Below are 20,043 nucleotides of genomic sequence, written 5' to 3'. Positions count from 1 at the left end.
TTTTCCCCCCCAGGCTTGTGTTGTGAGTGTTTTTCCTCTTCAGGACTCTAAAAATGATTCATATGAAACACTGTGAAAAGGGAAAATCACTCTTCCATTGAACTGCTCCCAGCAACAGTCACCCTGTCATCCGGTGACATTGTTGTTGCAATTTGAATAAACTTTAATTGCTCCTCCTGTCCTTATTTACCTGTAGGCGCTGCAGTCATTTTATCAAGGGGAGATGATATTGGAACGGATGATGCAGATTATCCTTTTCATGGCAGTGGTGATTCCTCACTGTTGCAGCTAGATGAAGACGACCCATCCTTTCTTTCCCCCTCAGGTAACCTCGATCTTCTCTGCTTCATGTCCACTTCTTTATGTTAGCACAGTGATTACCTCAGGCTGCTTTGGGACATTTTGAAATCATGGCCTACTTTCCACTAAGAGCGCGCCCCTACATGTCTGACACGAGGATGTTCCTGCTTGGACTTTGGCCAGCCCACTCTTTTCTTGATGTAGGCAGTTCAGGTTTTATTTGATTAAAGAGAGGTGAACAGCAAAGTGCCATATTTTACGCAAACGTCCAAAACAACAAATCAAACAGAAGGAGTTTGTTTGCTTTTGGAGTTTGTCTGCGCTGCACGTTAGCCGCTCTGTCCTGCTCTTTAATTGATTTGGAGGAAGTTGACACTCCAGCAATCCCGAGATAGTGTTATATATGAAACATATCGGTTAGCCCTCATCCTTAAGACCCTTTCTCTGGTAACGATGAAAGTGTTAGTGTTTGAAAATATGAACAATAAAGCACAAATCAAATGTCTATGTTGCTTGTCCAAGTATGTTTTTCTATTGGCGTCCACACAGGGCTATGTCATAACGAAATAACAGTCTGATCTTATAGTGAACGTCTTATCAATCACAGTCACATAACCACACCATAGTTGCCATAGAAAGCAAGGATAAAAAAACCAAACGTTCACACTGAATGCAAACATCTTTGGGGTTAATCATACAGTATCCATGTTTTTGATTGGCAACAGGGTTGGGCCAACTTTTGTATGTGACAACAGGAGGCTTGAAACTTAATTAAAAAAATACAAACTTTAGTTATAATTAATTCTGATTCCTGCACAAAGTATTCGCGTCTCCAAAGACAACCATGAATTTAATTTGCCATTTAATTTGGAGCTGGACATTTCCAAAGGGATGAAGCTATCATAGCATATTAGCTGTGTGGCATCATCCACTTTTATTTCACCTACTCTGTCAGAATATAAGAGTTGACTGTCTTTTAATAAACTGTGTGAACTTATTGTCCCTTGCTAACAGTTAGCTTGCTAACAAAAAGTTATGTTAAAAAGCTAGCTTGCTTGGAGTGCTTTTATCCCACTTCAGTAACTCTTCATTTAATTGCAATGATGTACAAGTCTGAGAACAAAATGCCAGCAATGCCACTTTCTGGTGTGACTGGGCCTTTGATGATAAAATGTTCTGTAAATTACGTTACACTCATGTTGTTGCATTTTAATGGCTTACCTGTTCGCTCTCTCTACCTACAGCTGCCAACAACACCAGTGACTCCTCCTCCTCCTCCACAGCTAAACTCAACTCTCTCTCTCTGGTCTCCGTTCTCTTAGTTTTGTGCATATTTGCACATTAAAAAGCATTTTGTATCCTGTTTGTGGTGATTTTCTATTTGTTGAACTGTATGCTTTTAAATTCACTGTAAACTTTCATAGTCTGTGAAAGGTCCCGTGTGGAGGATTTAGTGAAATCTAGTGGTGAAATTGCAGTTTGCAACCATTTGAATACCACTCGCATCACCCTCCCCATCAAAGCGTGTAGGAGAAACTATGGTGGCCTCGAAACCCGGGAAAAACACGTAAGGCCCTATCTAGATCCAGTGTTTGGTTTGTCCGTTCTGGGCTACTGTAAAAACATGACCGTGCAACATGGCGGCCTCCGTGGAAGGGGAAGGCTCCCTCTGTAAATAAAAACGGCTCTTTCTAAGGTAATGAAAACACAACGATTCTTATTTTCAGGAGATTATACACTAATGAAAACATACTTAAATATTATATTTCATTTCTGCCAATAGCTCCTCCTAAATGTTACACACTGGACCTTTAAGTGAAAGTTTTAATTCTCCTTCTGTGACAGTACAGGATTGTTTGCTGAAATTATTGTGATGTGTCTGCAGATGATGTCATCCTTTTAGCGTATTTCTCATATGGAAAACCTTCTCAACTTTATTTCAGGCATTATTGTTATGGTTTTTACTTCACTACATGTATCTTATGTCTGTAGGTTTTTAACTTCAATCTTAACTTAATCAAGTCCTTTATGAAGCAAAAATGCCAAAGCGTCTCCAATGTTGCTGCTTTTCTCTGTTTGATGTCACTGTGAACTGAATACATTTGTGTTGGTCTGATAAAACAAGCAATTTGAAGACTCTGGAAACTTGTGATTGGCAGTTTAAGAATTCAGATTGACAACATGAGATAAGATCTTAAATTATCCCTGTTGTTGAGTAGTAAAACACATTTATGACATTGTCAAAGGGGTTTTAGATAATTAAATATGACATTTTTTTGATGAAAACTTGAAAGCGGGAAAAACTTTAAAACTGGATCCAAACTACTCATCTAGTTTTGAGAAGTTTTGTTTAATTTCCCATCTCTAATTTTCATTATTTGCATATTCACACATAAACATCAGGTACAGAGGCCATACATCACAATGGGTTCTTTTACTTCTGATACTTTCGTACATATTAGTGCAAAAAGTTTGATAATTTTTTCAACTTGTAGAGAAGCATGAAACTCTTCAGCTGATCTGAAATCTGTAAAATCTTCAACAGTACATAAAATGCAAAATTTAGCACCAAAACCTGGGTGTCAGGAGCTTTTAGAATGACGTTATAGAGGCTTCATGTTGCCATTAAAGACAATCTGTACTTTATGTTGTGCCTTCAGACATGACATGTCTTACACTACCAATATGTTACTAAGGTAAGAAGGCAAAAACTGAGCAAGCATCCTGTGTTGATCTGGAGCTAGCGCTGCGGTCGATGACTCAGTTCCTGAATACAGATTGATACTGAGAGAGAGAGAGAGAGAGAGAGCAAGAGTGGGTGGAGATGTTGAGAAATAGAGGGGGGAGAGAGGAAAAGGTTATGGTAGAGGGAAAAAAGAGATTGTAGTAGGTGAAAAGAAAGAAAGAGCAAGATGTGAGAGGTGAAGATAACGAGAGGGAAAGGTGGGTAAAAGGGAATAAAATATACACTACATGGCCAAAAGTACACCTAAATATTACAACTATATGTCACTGAACATGTCGTTCCAAAATCATGGGCTTTAATCTGCTGCTGTAACAGCCTCCGCTCTTCTAGTTTCAGTCTTTCCACCAGATGTTGGACCTGCTGCAGGGATTGGCTCCCATTCAGCCACAAGAGCATCAGTGAGGTCCAGCACTGATGCTGGGTGATCAGGTCTGGCTCAGAGTCGGCGTTCCAGTTCGTCCCAGAGGATGTTGGATGGGGTTGAGGTCAGGGCTCTGTGCAGGCCAGTCAAGTTCTTCCACACCAAACTGGGAAAACCATTTATTTATGGAGCTGGCTTTGTGCACCGGGGCATTGTGATGTTGAAACAGGAAAGGTTTGAATTCCCCAAACTGGTGTCACAAAGTTGGAAGAACTCTGTTGTCTAAAATATCATTGTATGATGTAGCATTAAGATTTCCCCTCATGAGAACTAAAAGGCCTAGATCAACCTGCTGCTCTGCGTCCATTTACTTTTGGCCATATAGTGTTCTAAGCCAGAACAAACAAAAAGATCGAGGGAGGAAGAATGAGAATAAAACAAAGAAGGAAGAGAGGCAAAAAGTGACTAGCAGGTAGGATGAGAGAGAGTTAGAGACAACGAGAGAGAGAGAGAGAGCTGCAGAGATAGGAAGAGAGGGGAGGGGGGGAGAGGTTGAGAGATACCGAGAGAGAGTGGAGAGAGAGGGAGACGAGCACAAAGCAGAAAGCTCATGAAGAAGAAGTGAGAGTAGAGGCAGAGGAAGAGGGTCGTGGAAAAAGGAACAAAATAAAGAACATAAAAGAACACTCAACAGCCTTGCTGATGATCATCCACCATCTTTAAGAGCATATTTCGAGAGAGAGAGAAGTAAATTTGTCACCATGATGAAGTCGTGGAGTCGCCTCTGCTTCCTCGGTGAGTTCAGCTCAACTGCCGACCTGCTTTCATCTCAGGTTTCAAACTTGCTTTTGTTTACTTGAGTTGTTCTCCAGAGTGATAATAAAAGGTGCATAAAAATTTGATTCATTGATTAGTTAAAAAGCAGAAAAGGAACACTAAGTCTGTAAGCAGGTCAGGGCTCCCGCGCTCGCTCGCACGCCAAATTCAAAACTTTCAAGGCTCAAGTTGTTTGAACACCAGTTGAATCAGATGCTGCAGAAGCCTCGTGGTTTCCCTCCTGAGCGTGTAGATTCAAGAAGTTCTGGTGAGATCTCCAAGCTAGTTGCCTTCACAGTCGTCCATTAATTTACCAAAACTTTCAAGGCCTTGATTTAGTCTTAAATCTACACTTAAATGAACCATAAATTCATTCAAGGACATTCAAGGAACCCCTGCCATATGCAGGAAGCACTCTGGAGCACACAAATGCCGCAATGTAAGTGAGAAATTATTGGAGACCAAAAGTGAATCTAATTGTAAATCTACAATTTTTTAAGACATTAACTATGCATTATTAATTTTAAACTAATTGCACAATATTTAGTTTTACCGTCTCCTCATGGTCTATTTTCCCTGAATGGCACTTTTCTCCTTAGCACAGCCTCCTTTATTCTACCTTAAATCTGCAAAATAATGCAGGTATTGTCCAATTTATTGATTTTCTCTATTAACTATGAAACCAAAAGCACGTCATAACATGTATTCCTTTAACTGCAACTTATGGGGGCATCAAGCAATCATTTGTTCTATTGATTTCTTAACAAGTCGGATTTGTTAAGCCATGGAAATACGAGACAGTGTGTAGACAGATATGTGTAGAAGTATTTTGCTTGCTTATGTATATATATATAATAAACATTCATGCATTACATATTGAAATATGTAATAAATCAGATGATGTTAATAGGCGATTAAGCTTCAGTTTCCAGATCACCAAGCAACCGACAGTACAGAAGTCAAAGGTCAGAGGTCACAGTATATGGAATGTGTGTAAATACATGATTAATGCACTCCTACATGATTGTCCGTCCTGCTTTTGTCTTACGTCTCACATTTTCACACCAGGGTTGGTCTTTTTCACACATGTGAAAACCTGTTGCAGCAGCAGTTCTGTGAAGGAAACCTAAGACCTTAGCAGTCAACAGGCACAACTGTTAATTATAATTTGTAGTATATGAGTTCATTTATGTTCTGTTTTCTTGGTTGACACACATATGTTACTTTAGCTTACATTAGCCAGAATCTAGGCAGTAAATATAAATTCTAATTTTTGCAACATCATCTTAAAGTCCTTGCACAATAACTCTCTCTTTTTGTCTCAGTTCTAGCAATTTCTTCCATTTCCAGAGGACAAAATGATACTCCAGCTCCACATAACGAGAATATAAATCAGAAGAAAGGTACGGTGACAACGGACTTGATTAACAAGGGATTTATTGTGGATCAGGGTGGGTTGTGTCCTGTCATGTACTGTTCTGTACTGCAGTGGTTCCCAAACCTTGTCAAACTAGCAGTAGCACTCTGACTGCTACAGTAGGTCGGACTATAACGGCCAAAAAACTGTCCGTACAGTAAGTGTGTAAATTCGTAATTCTGACTGCTGCAAACCTGGAACACTCACATGCCAGACACAAGTCTTAGCTGTGGCGCAATTGCATATTTTGATGTTGTACTGTCCCGAATTGTCCTATATTGTGCTTTACTGTGTTGTCTAATTGTACTGTCCTGTACTATCCTGAAGTGTACTGTCTCGAACTGCACTCCTTTTGTACTGTTCTGTCTTGTCCTCTAGCTTCCTGTCCTGTACTCCACCGTACTCTACTGTCCAGTCCTGCCCCGTACCGTATTGTCCTGTCCTGTGCTGTATTGTACTGTCCTAAACTGTCCTGTCGTGTCGTGAACTGTCCTGAGTTGTACCGTCCTGTCCTGGAACGTGCTCTGCTGTCTTGCATTGCACTGAGCTGTGCTGTCTTGGCATGTACAGTGTATTGTACGATGTCGTGTCATGTCAGATAATGGCTGGGTGTGTTGTAATGTGCTATGTGCTATGTTGGTGTGCTGTGTTACAGTAACTGTGTTGTTTGACACCCTGCATCTATGCTCACAGCCACAGCGACGGTGTCCACATCCTGCATCTGTCCTGTATCGGTGCTGTGTGAGGGGAGATACTCTAAGGCCTCAAAGTGTTTAGAAAACATTTGGCTGATCCTGTGTCTCCTCCTTGTCTGTCACAGATTCCCCTACCCCAACCCCGCTGTCATTGGATAAATCTCAAAATGAAGCCTCGCTCTCCACGACGCTCCCACCTCATCCTCAGAGTCATACACCAGTGAATGCAACAGTCTTTATGGTAACAACTACTGCAAACCTGAGCCAATTAGCTGATATATTATTAAGTCGTATAGCATGTGACCATCCAACAACTCCTCGGCTGTATGAAACCAGCTTCATGAACTCGCAGCATGGTGGTGAAGCTAAGCCCTGGGTTGATTTTTTAGTTCTCAAAGTGAAACCAAACAATACCTAGCCATATCAAATTACATGTGGCCTTTATTTCATATTAAAGAGATGGTTCAACATTTTGGGGAGATCTTTCTGAGAGTTAGAACTGTGAGGTGATTAGCTTAGCTTAGCATAAAGACTGAAAGCAGGGGGAAACAGCTAGCCTGGCTCTCCTCAAAGTTAAACAAAATGTGCTTTTTTTACACATTTAAGACAACAAATTCACACAAAGTCACTTTTACATTTCTTCTTGAGTACAAATTAAATAAACAAGATATAATGTGTTAATTTGTGAGCTTTAGAGGTGCTAGTAGGTTTCCAGTCTTTAGGCTGCGCTATAGCTCCACACTTACTACACAGATGACATCAATCTTGTCATCTAACTGAATTTTCTTCTGTCAAACAATACTTGCACTGAGCTTGAAAAACAGTCAATAACCACAACTGCATTATCAAATGACAAGTAGAGCTGAAACAATATGCTGATTAATTGATTTTTCGTTAATCTTTTAAGTAAATTATGAAGCAAAAAACAAACAAACATTCTTGCGCTGCACTGGTTCTTAAATGTGAGGATCTGCTGCTTTTTTTCAGTGTGTGGACTTTTGATCAGAAGTCAAAACAAGCTATTTGAAGATGTAGTCTCTGGAAAATGATGATCATTTTTCACGGTTTTCTGCCATTTTATTGACTAAACAATAATCGCAAAAATAATAGATAGATTGATTATAAAGACGATCGTTACTTGCAGCCCTAATGACAATAACATAACTTTGACAAAAATAAATAAATAAGGGTTACCAGTTGTTCTTTAAAGTGGATTAGCTGTTGCAAGCTACTTTCAGGTCTTTGTAAGTTGATTATCGTGCGGTACTGAAAGGAAACAATGGCTTTCTGGAAGGTTGGAAATTGAACTAGAAACTTATACTTCTGAAAATGTTTGTCAAATACAGTACATGTAACTGAGCTAAAACAATCCAAACCACTAGCACTGTCCTTTCAAAACTTCAAATAACTAAGAAACAATAGGACATCTTCACTGTTTAAAGACAGAACCCACTGTCAAAAAGCATTTAAATCTTAATTTAGGCTACATGAATTCAACCGGTCACATGGTCACAGTACATGCCTGCAACTATATGATCACAAAAGAAATTCAGTCAGTTTAAATGATACAGAGCAGAAAACTAAATGATGTGAAGCTGTCAAATACACCCTGTGATCTCCCTCTAACGTCTTTCACAGGCTCAAGAAACAGTATGGGTTGCAACCACAGATTCTCCTGACTTTAATGGCGACAGTGACGACACTCTTACAACAGAAGGAGTCGATGGCGGCTCAGGGCCGCAGACGACAGCTTCAGTCAGCGTGCCACAGACCACGGAGGAAGGTGTTAATGTTGACGCGAATGCAGTCTCCATGACGACGGCCGGTGCCTCATCAAACTCAGGTACCTTACTAGATGTAAAAGGCACATTTGCGAGCCGTGTGCTTCAGCTTGTCTTCCTGTGTGTCAAACCACAAGTCTCACATGCTCATGTTCTCTGTAACTGCTACCAGCTGCCACACAAGCACACACACTCAAACCGCCAGACACACGTTCAGACACACACACACGCAACTTAAGCTCACCAGGCACACACACACACACATGTGTTTTTAAATAGCAACCAATCAAGGTTAAAATGTTTTTGATTGTTGTGATTAGAGCTGAAATTAGAAAATGAATCTGTTGGTTGCAGCTTCTCAAATGTGAGGATTTGATGCTTTTTTCCTCAGTCTATAATTATATTATTAAGGCTTAAAGTTATGCATAATTAAGGACAGGTGGGTGCCCTCTCAGGTGGTCGCTAGGTGGTTCAGCAACCAGCCTCAGCTCCACCTCTTTGCCCATTTTTGGATTAGCCGGAGTCAGGCACTGCCAAGATGGCGACGGCCGGATCCACCACACTGAGCTTCTCACCGGCTCTTCAGAAACCTGTGGGTGACGTCACGGACACTACGTCCTTTTTAATAGTCTATGTCGTAATGTGGAAACAACATGGCCGCTACAAAGAAGATGTGTTGCATTTTATTGCTCAGAGCGTTTAAACAACACGTTGCTAGCTGTTTCCCTAGCGTCCCAGTGCAGATTCATGTTGCTATCCAAGTATGCTGAAACAGTTTGAAGCTCTGTATTAGTGATTTTGTCCCAGACTTGTTGCTGCACCAGTACATTCCCTAAAAACACTTGTTATCAGGGTTAATGCTAATAATAAATAACTTTTCAATCTAATCTAGGTTGCTCTGCATGGAGAGCAACTAACGGTTACAACCTTATTACAAATTACATGCGAGCAAAAAATGTATATGCAATACGTGAATTAATAAAACGTTTCTTACCATCAACCCAACATTTACTTTTGTCCGCCATGTTTCTGTGTAATATGACGTCAACTCGGCAAGTCGTGTACCAACATTTACTGACTTTCCGAGTTGTTGTTCCGACTTGAGGGGACGTTTGCGTGAATTTTTCCAGTTATTCTGACATCACGTGAATGCAGCATATGCCTTTTTGGAATTTAGAAAATACTTAAAGAGGTCTCGGGGCGTCCTGCTGACCGAGCAACTAAAGACACCGGGGCCTGGTTTATGATAGAGCCAACGGCAATTGGTGGGGGTGGGGTGGGGGGTAATATTGATGCTTGTGGGAAACCTATAGCCTATCGAACACCTGGGGACTTGATTTGAAGTTATCAACAACAACAACAATGAACTCTGCCAGACCGATATGATCATCAGCTGGAATCAAATCAGGGACATTGTGGTTATGTGGTATGTGTCTTAACCACTGGGCCACCTGGACGCCCCCACACCGACTAACTAACAATATCCAGTCTACAATGTCTGCTCAGTTTTATGCCCCAGAACGCAGTCTGTTAGGGTTTGGAGGTTTTGATGTTCAGTGAGTGATATTAGACATTTCTTCTTCTTCTGTTCTCCACTAGGGGGCATATATATATATATATATATATATATATATATATATATATATATATATATATATATATATATATATTCATATATATATATGTGTTGTTTGAATTGAATTACTGAACTTCAGAGTGCTGAACAGTAACCAGTTGTCTGTCTCTTTTTAGATCCAGCTGAAGGCCGGGGTCATTTTTGGAGTAAGGCTCTTGTACTTTTATTTCTTTTATTATTTATCATGTCAAACCAGCATGTTCTATTCTGCTGAGGATTTTTCATTCTTCTTCCCCACACTGCTGCTCATGCTACAACTATTATAAGACTGACTTATTATAATTTCACATGATAGTTTTTTTAAGTTGTAAAACACACTCGGTGTCCAGCTTACAAAAGCCCACGTATCATTAGATACGTTTAACGGAAAAACATTGAAAAAAAATAATTCCGATTCTTGTAATTATGTGATACAGATGTTTTAATTTTGAGATACTAAGTCAGAATTACAAGATATGAAATTCACAATTACGAGAAAACATGCAAATGCAATGTCCTTCTATATGGAGCTCATAAGTGTTCGATATTGAATACATAAATAGATAAGACATGATTAAATAAAAAATATAAATCAACCAATACACTGTGAAATTATTGAATTACTACTGAATGTTATTTCATCTTCATATTATCAAGTTTTGGAGTTAATTTTTATTTCATTTTAGAAATGTTTATTTCAAAAGTCTGTTTAATTCATAGCAGCATTTTCCCCAATGACAATTTTATTTAATCTCACTTTTTATGAAAGTGATGTTTGAACACTTTAGGGCTCCATACTTCCATAGGGTTCAAATGTACTGATTTTTGTCTTTATCAATGCATTTTTTAATCGATGAATTTATTATTTATCTATCTACACTTCCTTGATAATTCTTTTTTTATCTTTTATTTTACAAGTGGCACAACTGAGGCCCCAAATGCTGCTACCACTGCTAATACAACTGAAATGTCTCTCTACCTCTGTCTCTAGGTTATGTGATCCTGGTACTTATCATCCTGGTGATCATTGTTCTGTGTGTCATCCTCTACTTTCTCCGGAGAGTCTCCAGGGTAAGTTGGCATTTCCTTTAAAACACATATTTTACACCCACTCATATCTCGTATCATCTTACAGTTAAGGCAGTTAGTTGATGCTCTTACGTTGCATTTTTTTGTTTGTCCAGACGTACTCGTTTGACCTCCAGCGTCCGAGTCCTGTAAACCATCACAACGAACCCACCGGCACCTTTGAACCGGTCTACCTGGACGACCTGGGTGTGTGTGTGTGAAGTTACATTTAAATTACTATAACATGACCATATATGAGCATATCCTCATGTGTGTGCTTTGGTTGTTGGTGTGTGTTGTATCTCAGATCAACCAGCTTCTAAAGACCAAGTGACCACCGATGACCTTTCACCTCCTCCTGCCAACGGCTCAACAATACAGTCGGAGGAAAAGGGCTCCAATGGAGAGAACGGTACAACATCAAATGCTATTTTTTTTTTTGGTGGTTTTGGTGTCCAGTATTTATCGAAACATTAAAAACTCTTTTGACAGCAAACCGTGTGGTAAAGACAAGGAACATTTCGGCAAAATGGTTCATTTAAATAGCATTGAATTCAGCCACCACAAGAACTTCCAAGGTCAATCCAAGGTCAGGTGTATCAAGCTAAACACAGGGATTACCGTCCACCCTGTAGTCCTATAAATTATTTAATGTTTTCACAAGAAAAAGGTCAAAGATAGATCTAGCAGAGCTCAGTTTGCCACTAGAGGAAATGTGACACCACAATAGTTCCTTAAGTGTGTTCATGTCTTTCCCACCCTCAAAAACTACAAAAAAGAGTGTGGAGAAGCACAACAAACCAAGGAAACCACATTTCCACCAGTTCCCCAGTTTCTGTATTATTTTTCTCCACAAGTTCATTATAGTTATTAAAGTTGACCTTGGTGACAGGGACCGTGTTGAGGTACTTCAGGAGTCAAGATGACAAAAATGGAAAAAAGTTACTGAGGTAGAAAAAAGAAAAGACGAGAACGTTGTGGGAAAGCAGAAGACTACAATAATGGTGTCTTGACTGCCTCAGACAACTTCAACATGCTTCAACATGCATTAAAGTTCTTTCCTATCCATATAACGTGAAACACATTACCCATCATACACTGAGCAAATCACATTGTCACATTTATCTAGTCTATCTTTTCGCTAACCCTGCAGTCAGAAAACATTGCACCTTGTCTTACCTTTCCTTCTCTTCTTCTGCTCGGACCCTCGCTCCAGCTCCACAGGAAACTCCAGATGCAAACGGTCTGGAGTCTTCACCCACCAGTAACACCAGTCTCTCGCTGGGCGACGACCCAGCTGACAAGACATCCAGCCCAAGTACATTCATATTCTTTGATTCTGGGAAGGAGCAGCAGAACGAAAACAACAACAACCCATGTAAGATACTTTATATAATATATATATATATATATATATATATATATATGCCTTCAAGGGGTAGTCAACTGATTTAGTATTGCACTTCCATAAAGCTGTGGGACTTGCAAGTGACAGTCCAGGTAATGGTAAAGCACAAAAAATGCTCCATCCAATTCCTCTAGTACAACTCGATAGAGCCTTTCTTTAGACTCTCCTGTAAAGCCACGTAAGACATCATACACCTGTTTTCACAGGCTGAGTCGTACTTTTCACGATGAGTAAACTGAACTTTATTAGTATAATTGGTGGAGTGCCCCTTTAAAGAAAAGGAGCCTGCCAGGTGCCATGGAAAAAAATAAAAATGTGTGCACAAATTAATTCATGCTCATTCATGCTCTCATAGCAAAACATAGCTTTAAACAATATTGTTAACATTTAAACATATGTTTAAGTTATCATAGTATTATTATTATTAATACTTATTAGTAAGTATTTTCATGTATCTTGGTGCAAACCCAAGAAGCTCATTTGCATTAGATTGTCCATTTCCTTAAACTTTAACTGTTTATTTTGTGCTAATACATTTGTGCGGCTAACCGATAGCAGCTAAACCTGGCCAGTATTGCTGAAATAATATCCAGTGTAAAATCAAAACTATCTAAAATAAAAAGAGTGTTAGAGGCGACAATGACAAATGTAATAAATGGGACGACATGATATAAATATTAAGAAATTAATTCAGACGCATTGCAGATGCATCTGTACCATAACACAGCTGCTAGCCTGCAGGCTATCACTAAGGCTAACTTATCCAGAGAGTTTAACCTAGCTTAGCACAAGGACTGGAATCAGAGGAAAATTGCTCACCGCCGCTAAAAGCAGAAAAAAAACTAAGTGACTTAAATCAACTCCAAAAAATTGTCTTATTCACATTTTGTGTTTCGTTATCTTGCGCGACAGTCTCAATACATCCCAAAATCACCGTGTTTTTTGTCAGAAAAATGCGAAAACCTGGCAACTACTATAGTTGGTGAGGACAGGACCTCTGATATGATACAAGAAAGGGTACTTGTTCGTGTTTCATTCAGTGGTGGAATGTAATTAAATACATTTACTCAAGTTTCAATTCAATTTTGAGGTACTTGCACTTTACTTGAGTTTTTGCCATTTTATGCCACTTTATACTTATAATATTGTACTTTTTACTCCACTACATTTAGGCCTATTTGACAGCATTGTTAGTCAACTAATAAATTACTCAGTACTCATACTTAAAGTATGTTTTGATGCCAATACTATTTACTGTATTTTTTCTACTTAAGTTAAGATTTTGAATGCACTTTTTTGATTTTTACTTCCACCACTGGTTTCATTTTTTATTTTTTATTTCTGCAAGTAAAACACACCTTTGGAGTTGTTAGAGGTCACCTTTGATGGAGCTAGGCTAGCTTTTTTCTCCCTGGTGCTAAGCTAGGCTAAAGAAGTCCTTAAGTCATAAGTAAGTAGGCCTAAGTAAGAAAGGAAACATATTTGGGAAAATATAGCTAAATGTAAGATCTCCTACTTATACTTGTGTCCTTGTGTCTCCTTTGCTTAGCGGTTTGCTCCAGTGACCCTTTCGTTGAAATAAACCTCGACGACCCGGCGTGGTGCGATCAGTTCCTCACCTCTCCTGAAGCAACTTCTTCTGTCCTCCCCTTCTCTCCTTTCTCCTTCTCCTCCTCTTCTTCTTAGCACCTTCACCGATGACCCCAGGATCAACATGGAGGCAGCGACTGTGTCTATAAAAAAATCTGCAAAGATTTTTGCCTTTTATTTCCAGTCTGCTCGCAACTAGCCGGGATTATTTTTCAGTGGACAGTGTGTAAATCTCAACCGACAAGCTGTAAACGTAAAGTTAGCTGAAGCATTTTGTTGTGGTTCAACTGTGGTGTCTTCCCCAAAACACAGTCAACAACAGCAGTCAGCTCAGTTAACCTGAAATAACCGTTAGCTAGCCAACTAGCCAGCCGGACAACTCAGTGTTTTTCGCTGTAGCCTTTAGCAGTAGCAAGCCTTTGTGTTATCGCAGTGGTGTCTTTAAAATAAATGAAGAGCCCGTGTCTTTTGATGGTGCTCCTTCATCAGCCTTAAGCACTGTTTCTCAAACTACAAAAAAAATGTTGCTAGCAAGCTATTAAAAATCTGTCTTCTGTGTTTCTGTAGTGCGACCCTGACAAAATAAAGTTTTAACTGCACAACTAGAGAGTAAGAGTTACTGTAAATATGTTTTCTACATTATAAAACATGGGTGAGCAAGTTTGTTTTCAGTGATTCTTTAAATTCTGTAAAACATATACATTTTAAATCAGAATGTCTCTGTATAATACTAGAAGCTGAAATGCTTTAGGCCCGTGTGTTTTCATTTGCAGTATTTGTTTATACTTACAATTTTTTAATGAATAGATATTTTGTAAGAAAAAAAAAAAAGAATGAAAGAGAACTAAATAAAAAATACATTTCACTGCTGTCATTTTGCTTTATTTAACGCTTTGGACCGTGAGATTCAGTGCTGAGTGACAGTAAAACGTCATAATGCCTACAAAGTGTTTTTCCAGTGGCTTAGAAGTTTGCCTTCTCTTCCAGACATTTAGCCAGGTAACATATGTTCATCTGGAGTTTTTATTCTGCTCAAAATATCCAGTTTTCATTTGCAGCTGCAGCTCTTGTACACTGTGTAACACCTTACTGTGTCACAATGGCTGATCTGTCATTTTAACCTGTTTTGTTTTGTCCTGTTCTTCTATTTTTCCTCTTTTATCCTTTCAGACGCTTTATCATTCTTGGTGCGCATACTACAGTTGATCGCAGCCATTTTTCTGTGATCTGTTTCTGCTTTCTGCACAGCCCTTTTGTTTTAAAAGTGCTACACAAATAAACCTCTTTATTATTATTATTATTATTATTATTATTATAAAATGAATCTAGGAGAGAGATTTTAGCGGTGGTCATTTACACTGACCACCACATAAATGCTGTTAAATGTTGTGGTGAATCATTATGGCTGGTGACTTACCCATAACTGCAGTAAAGAAACACTCCCACTTCACATTTTCTTTAAACACTTCCATATTTGCTTGTTTAATACCCCCTTTACATCTCACTTCACTGAGGCTTTGTTTTTCTCAGGTTCCTGAAAACTGCGTCGACACTCTTTTGGGTCAGTCAGTTGTAAGATTTATCTGCAGCCGGTCTGCTCTGTCCAGCATGCTGTCTGGCCACCTGGTGGAGTTTATACTGGTCCAAGTGAAATAAAATAAAATCAGCTTCATAATACACTCAGGTCTTCTACATTCAGAAATCTCCCAGTGGACTGAGAACACTAACTGAGTGTCGTCACATCTCATTACCTTCTCATCATTCTCTGTCTTCTAAACTAAAATCTTATAAAATGGTGCACGAGACAGAAGATTTCCATTTGATGTAGCACAGCCATAAAAACATGGCATCTTTTCAACATACAGTATTTCACTGCATCAGCAGCTTTAAAATGTTGGAACAAGCACATCAGTGTTTCAAAATGTATATAAACTATGAAGGAAATTTAAAGGGGACAGACAAGAATATAATGCTTTAAAAGTCAATTCAAATTACCTTAATAACCAGTGACAATTGTTCAGGATTCATACAAATAAAACATTTTATTTATTCCAATCCAAATATGACTCCAAAAGATTCAATAAACTCTATATGCAAAAGGCTCTTAGGAAGGCAAGCATATATATACCCTGCCTAAGGCCCAAAGTCACTGGGCTTTCACTTTGGGCCTTAGGCAGTGTATATACGAACCCACGATCTCCTTATATATATATATATATATATAATATATATATATAATATAATATAATATATAATATCCATCCATTTTCTACCGCTTGGTCCCGTTAGGGGTCGCGGGTGACTGGAGCCTATCCCAGTGACTTTGGGCCTTAGGCAGGGTACACCCTGGACAGTGGCCAACTCGTCGCAGGGCTAACACAGACACAGACAACCATTCACTCTCACATTCATTCAATACGGGCAATTTAGAGTTATCAATTAACCTACACATGCATGTCTTTGGACGGTGGGAGGAAGCCGGAGAACCCGGAGAGAACCCACGGTAACACGGGGAGGACATGCAGACTCCACCCAGAGAGATTGCGTGATGTTGGTCTGGTCCGGGAATCGAACCCACGAATTTTATTGGGAGGCAGGAGCTTTAGCCGCTCTGCCACCGTGCACCCCTATATATAATAATATATATATATATATATATATATATGTGTATATATATATATATATGTGTATATATATATATATATGTGTATATATATATATATATGTGTATATATATATATATATATGTATATATATATATATATATATATATATATATATATATATATATATATACGTGTGTATATATGTATATATATATATACACTAAGAGTGGCTGAATAAACAGTAACAAACACCCAGCACAGCTGCTGCTATCAGTCCCAGTGCAGAGTAGAGGCCGATCATTCCCCGACTTTCTGTGTTTGGTCTCTCAGGTTCGGGCCGATCCCTCGCTGCTGTAAAGAGACCAAACACATCTGCCATTCATGTGAAGAAAAAACATTTCAATATAAAAGAAAAGAAAATATTCACAACATATTTTTTATATTTTTTTGCTAGTGCTTTCTCCTGTGTGCACTGACGTAAAGACGAGCTGCTGTAACAAAGAGTTTCCCTACGGGGATCAATAAAGTATTTCTGATTCTGATTCTGAACAGATGAAGATGTAACATATTTCCCAGATACTGCGAGAAGGAAGTGTAAAGATTGTGGTAGTCCAAAATACTTTTCCTCTCAGGTTCTTATTTATTCAAAAAAGCTGCTGAACTGAAGAGAAAGTTCTACTGAATCAACTTACCAGTGACATTGAGTCTGCTTTTATCAATGCTGCTACCATCATTTGTGCTCACTTCACACAGGTACAGGCCCGAGTCCTCAGTCCTGAGTCTGGACACATGAAGTCTGAGTCGTCCTTCTCTGAGGACGTCTCTGTCACACTGGACTCGTCCCGCAAACTGTCCATCCTGAGACTCTGGGACCTCAACACCTTCATGTAGATGATACAGGACTGAGGCCTTGCGATCAGTAGTCAGTTCACAGTAGATATAAAGGGAGTTTGAACTGTCAGGTTTGGTTGTGAACGTCCATTCCAGTGTGATGTTCTCGTTCTCCTCTGCCTGATAGGAGCTCTGTGTCACATTCACTACAAATGTTCCTGCTGAGGAGACAGAGAGGGAAAGTGAGGACCAGACAAAGGGACAACTTTAACATGTGAGCCTTTAAACTCCATCTAGAGATGTTGATGTATTCATATCAAAGCTGGGAGGCTGGAAAACAAAAAGTTCAGAGATACTTCAGTAAAAAAGCTGCATGATACCAACAATAAATACAACTCAAGCAAAACTTGAAGATAAAGGATCTTCCTGATGTTAATAAGGACCGTGTACTTTCTATAAAGAGTCCTGCAGATGTTTTCACTGACAGATTTAAAGATGGAGGTCTGAAGGCTGAAAGAGTATTTAGTCTCTTCTCTTTCTGGATAATAACCTGCAGGTGGAAACGAACCACAGACGCAGGAGGTCAGGGTGATGAGCAGCAGGATGCTGCAGGTCATCTTCTCCCTGTGAGAGGAGACAGAGGTGAAGAGTCAGAAACACACGAGGTCAAAGTTCAGTCGTCACATGTCTGAGAGGAAACATCTACAGTCTGTCTGCAGTCATTACAACACTCCTTTGTATTTATTCTCCTGCTCATTACACACAGCTGACCAGAGCACTTCCTGACTGGTAGCTGCTAATGCTAAGCTGCAGTCATGTGTTTCTGTCACAAGATGGCGCCAGTGCTTCAACTCTCCACCATCCAAATGAAAACAAAGAGCATTCAGCTTCACACAGGCTGGAATAAATCCACTAAGTGGCCAGAAGTATGGGGGGTCCTCTGATGGGGCCAGACGAGGAGGAAGACGAGTGCGGCTGCAGGGAATCTACTCGAAGAACTCCCATCCTGGCTTCTGCAGTCCCTGCTGCAGTTATGTGCAGGGTTTCTTGCTGGGGGAGCATTTCCCCCCAATAGAAGAAATGTTTAAAGTACTGGGGGTCTCTGTTTATTTGGAAGGAAGAATGATGCATGTATATTACAAAATACTGATTTATTTGATCAAGTTTTGTCTGATATAATTTCAGACTTGCCATTTAGTTTCATACTTCCTGAGCTCCTAACTCATGAAGGCGAACGGTCACGTGATATGGACAGGGCTGGACACTTCAACTTGCCCCGAGACTTTGTCAAGTTTCGCAGCAGCCTGCAAATTCAAACTGCATGGTGAATTTCTACAATCGCAGGTCAGGGAGGTCTGGAGCGGCATAAAGAGCATCACTGGCTTCAGACTGACTGGCAGCAGAGGAGCTGAAGGCAGCTTGGACAGGGCCAACGAACTGAATCTGTTCTTTAACAGACTCGACACACCGGCTCCTGCTCATCCCCCTCTAACTCAGCTGCTGCCGGCCCTCAAGCTCCTCTGAGTCCACTGCCCCCTCCCCTGTGTCGGATACTCATGCAAAGAGCCTTGATATGGACAGGGCTGGTGCAAGCATCACAGCAGCCAGCAAAGTGAAACGGTGAATATTCGAAACATTATTATTAAATGTAGCACTGACAGGCTCCTTTATTCCAGAAGTTAACTCTTACTCGGCTTTGTGAATTTGGTCCAGGACATAAACACATTGCGATCTCTGCAGCTCAGATAAACATGCTGCATCGGTAAATCTGGAATATAAGCAGCTCTGAATGTAAAGGAACGAGAATGTAACTGCAAACAAACCTGAATTTAATTCAGTCACCATAGAAACACTCGGTGTGGTCCCCTTATTAACAGCAGCAGACACAAACCAGCGGATGCTGCAGCGGCCGCAGGATGGAAATGCTCGGCTTTCCTCTAACAGAAAGTTTCTTTATGTTTCATTGTAAAGATGATTTTCTGAGACTTACTGACAGACGATCATGCTGCTAAATGTCCTGTGGTTGGGGACATTTTTATGGCCCAGAGAAGCTGAATAAATTCATCCAAATATTCCAGATACACATTTAGATTCTTGTGAGGAGACACACACAACTTCTGAACTCTGCAGTTTCAATCCTGGAGCAGGTTTTCCAGGTCCAGATCCAAGTAGCTCAATAAAGAACCGAACATAAAAACTTTGGGCCGGTTTGAATCGATTTTCAATCTGCGTCGATTTCAAATTAATATGTGCGTCAGTCACGTGTGAACAAACAGTAAATGCAGCTCAGCTGAACACAAAACAACACAAACAGTAAATCATACAGAAGTTTTAGTTACTTACGTGTTTGAAGGCGAGCGAGCAGCTTTATGTCTGAACTTCATTATCATCAACAGACGGACTGCTTCTCTGCACAACACTAAAGGTTTCCCGTGATGAAGAGGTAGTTAGTCAGACAGCTGGTCTACGCGCTGCAACAAGTGAGCTGATATTTATACAGTTATCCTGTCAGCTGCTGCAGAGAAAAAGGAAGCGAACGTGCTGGCTCCTTTTAATGAAAGATGTCGGGGCGGAGCTGCTGTAAAGAGACCAAACAAACAAAGATTCACGTGACCTGAAGGACTGCAGTAACTTTTAAAAGTGAAAGTGAAAGTGTAAAAGCGAGTAAAGCACCTTCCCTCAGCTGCTCTCTCTCTCTGGAAAGGTCAATCTGTCTCAACAACCAGCCTCGACTGAAACACAGCCTACATGCTTATTATTAAAGTTTGGAACAAAACAGAATCACACAGCTGACTGATGGGAAATGAAT

General features: G+C 39.8%; 3 protein-coding genes across 10 annotated transcripts in view; 1 reads left to right on the top strand and 2 right to left on the bottom strand.

The window, feature by feature from the left end:
• LOC122870258 (low affinity immunoglobulin gamma Fc region receptor III-like) overlaps positions 1–20,043 on the bottom strand; it is a 1,099,642-nt gene that overhangs the window by 844,002 nt on the left and 235,597 nt on the right. The gene's annotated exons all lie outside the window — the stretch shown is intronic.
• On the top strand, positions 3,192–14,404 carry LOC122870206. 2 transcript variants are annotated; one of them, XM_044184194.1, is made up of 10 exons: positions 3,192–4,202; positions 5,549–5,626; positions 6,461–6,576; positions 7,974–8,178; positions 9,869–9,898; positions 10,723–10,802; positions 10,916–11,006; positions 11,107–11,211; positions 12,016–12,177; positions 13,757–14,404. In XM_044184194.1, exons 1-10 carry the CDS (start codon positions 4,169–4,171, stop codon positions 13,891–13,893), a joined length of 1,038 nt encoding a protein of 345 aa, XP_044040129.1. In that variant the 5' UTR covers positions 3,192–4,168; the 3' UTR covers positions 13,894–14,404. The 2 variants fall into 2 exon arrangements, with proteins under 2 accessions (XP_044040129.1, XP_044040130.1); XM_044184195.1 differs by lacking the exon at positions 9,869–9,898.
• On the bottom strand, positions 16,599–19,769 carry LOC122870303. Of its 7 annotated transcripts, none has more exons than XM_044184452.1 (4): positions 19,578–19,769; positions 17,785–17,858; positions 17,096–17,455; positions 16,599–16,754 (listed from the first exon to the last, which is right to left on the bottom strand). In XM_044184452.1, the coding sequence occupies exons 1-4, from the start codon at positions 19,622–19,624 to the stop codon at positions 16,624–16,626; spliced, it is 612 nt and encodes a 203-aa protein (XP_044040387.1). In that variant the 5' UTR covers positions 19,625–19,769; the 3' UTR covers positions 16,599–16,623. The 7 variants fall into 7 exon arrangements, with proteins under 7 accessions (XP_044040387.1, XP_044040389.1, XP_044040391.1 ...); XM_044184454.1 differs by having other exon boundaries at positions 17,096–17,452; XM_044184456.1 differs by lacking the exon at positions 19,578–19,769 and adding an exon at positions 19,225–19,525 and having other exon boundaries at positions 17,096–17,452.

Source organism: Siniperca chuatsi, linkage group LG22 (genome assembly GCF_020085105.1).
Source record: "Siniperca chuatsi isolate FFG_IHB_CAS linkage group LG22, ASM2008510v1, whole genome shotgun sequence".
NCBI classification, from domain to species: domain Eukaryota; kingdom Metazoa; phylum Chordata; class Actinopteri; order Centrarchiformes; family Sinipercidae; genus Siniperca; species Siniperca chuatsi.
This window is presented reverse-complemented; position numbering and strand designations above follow the sequence as displayed.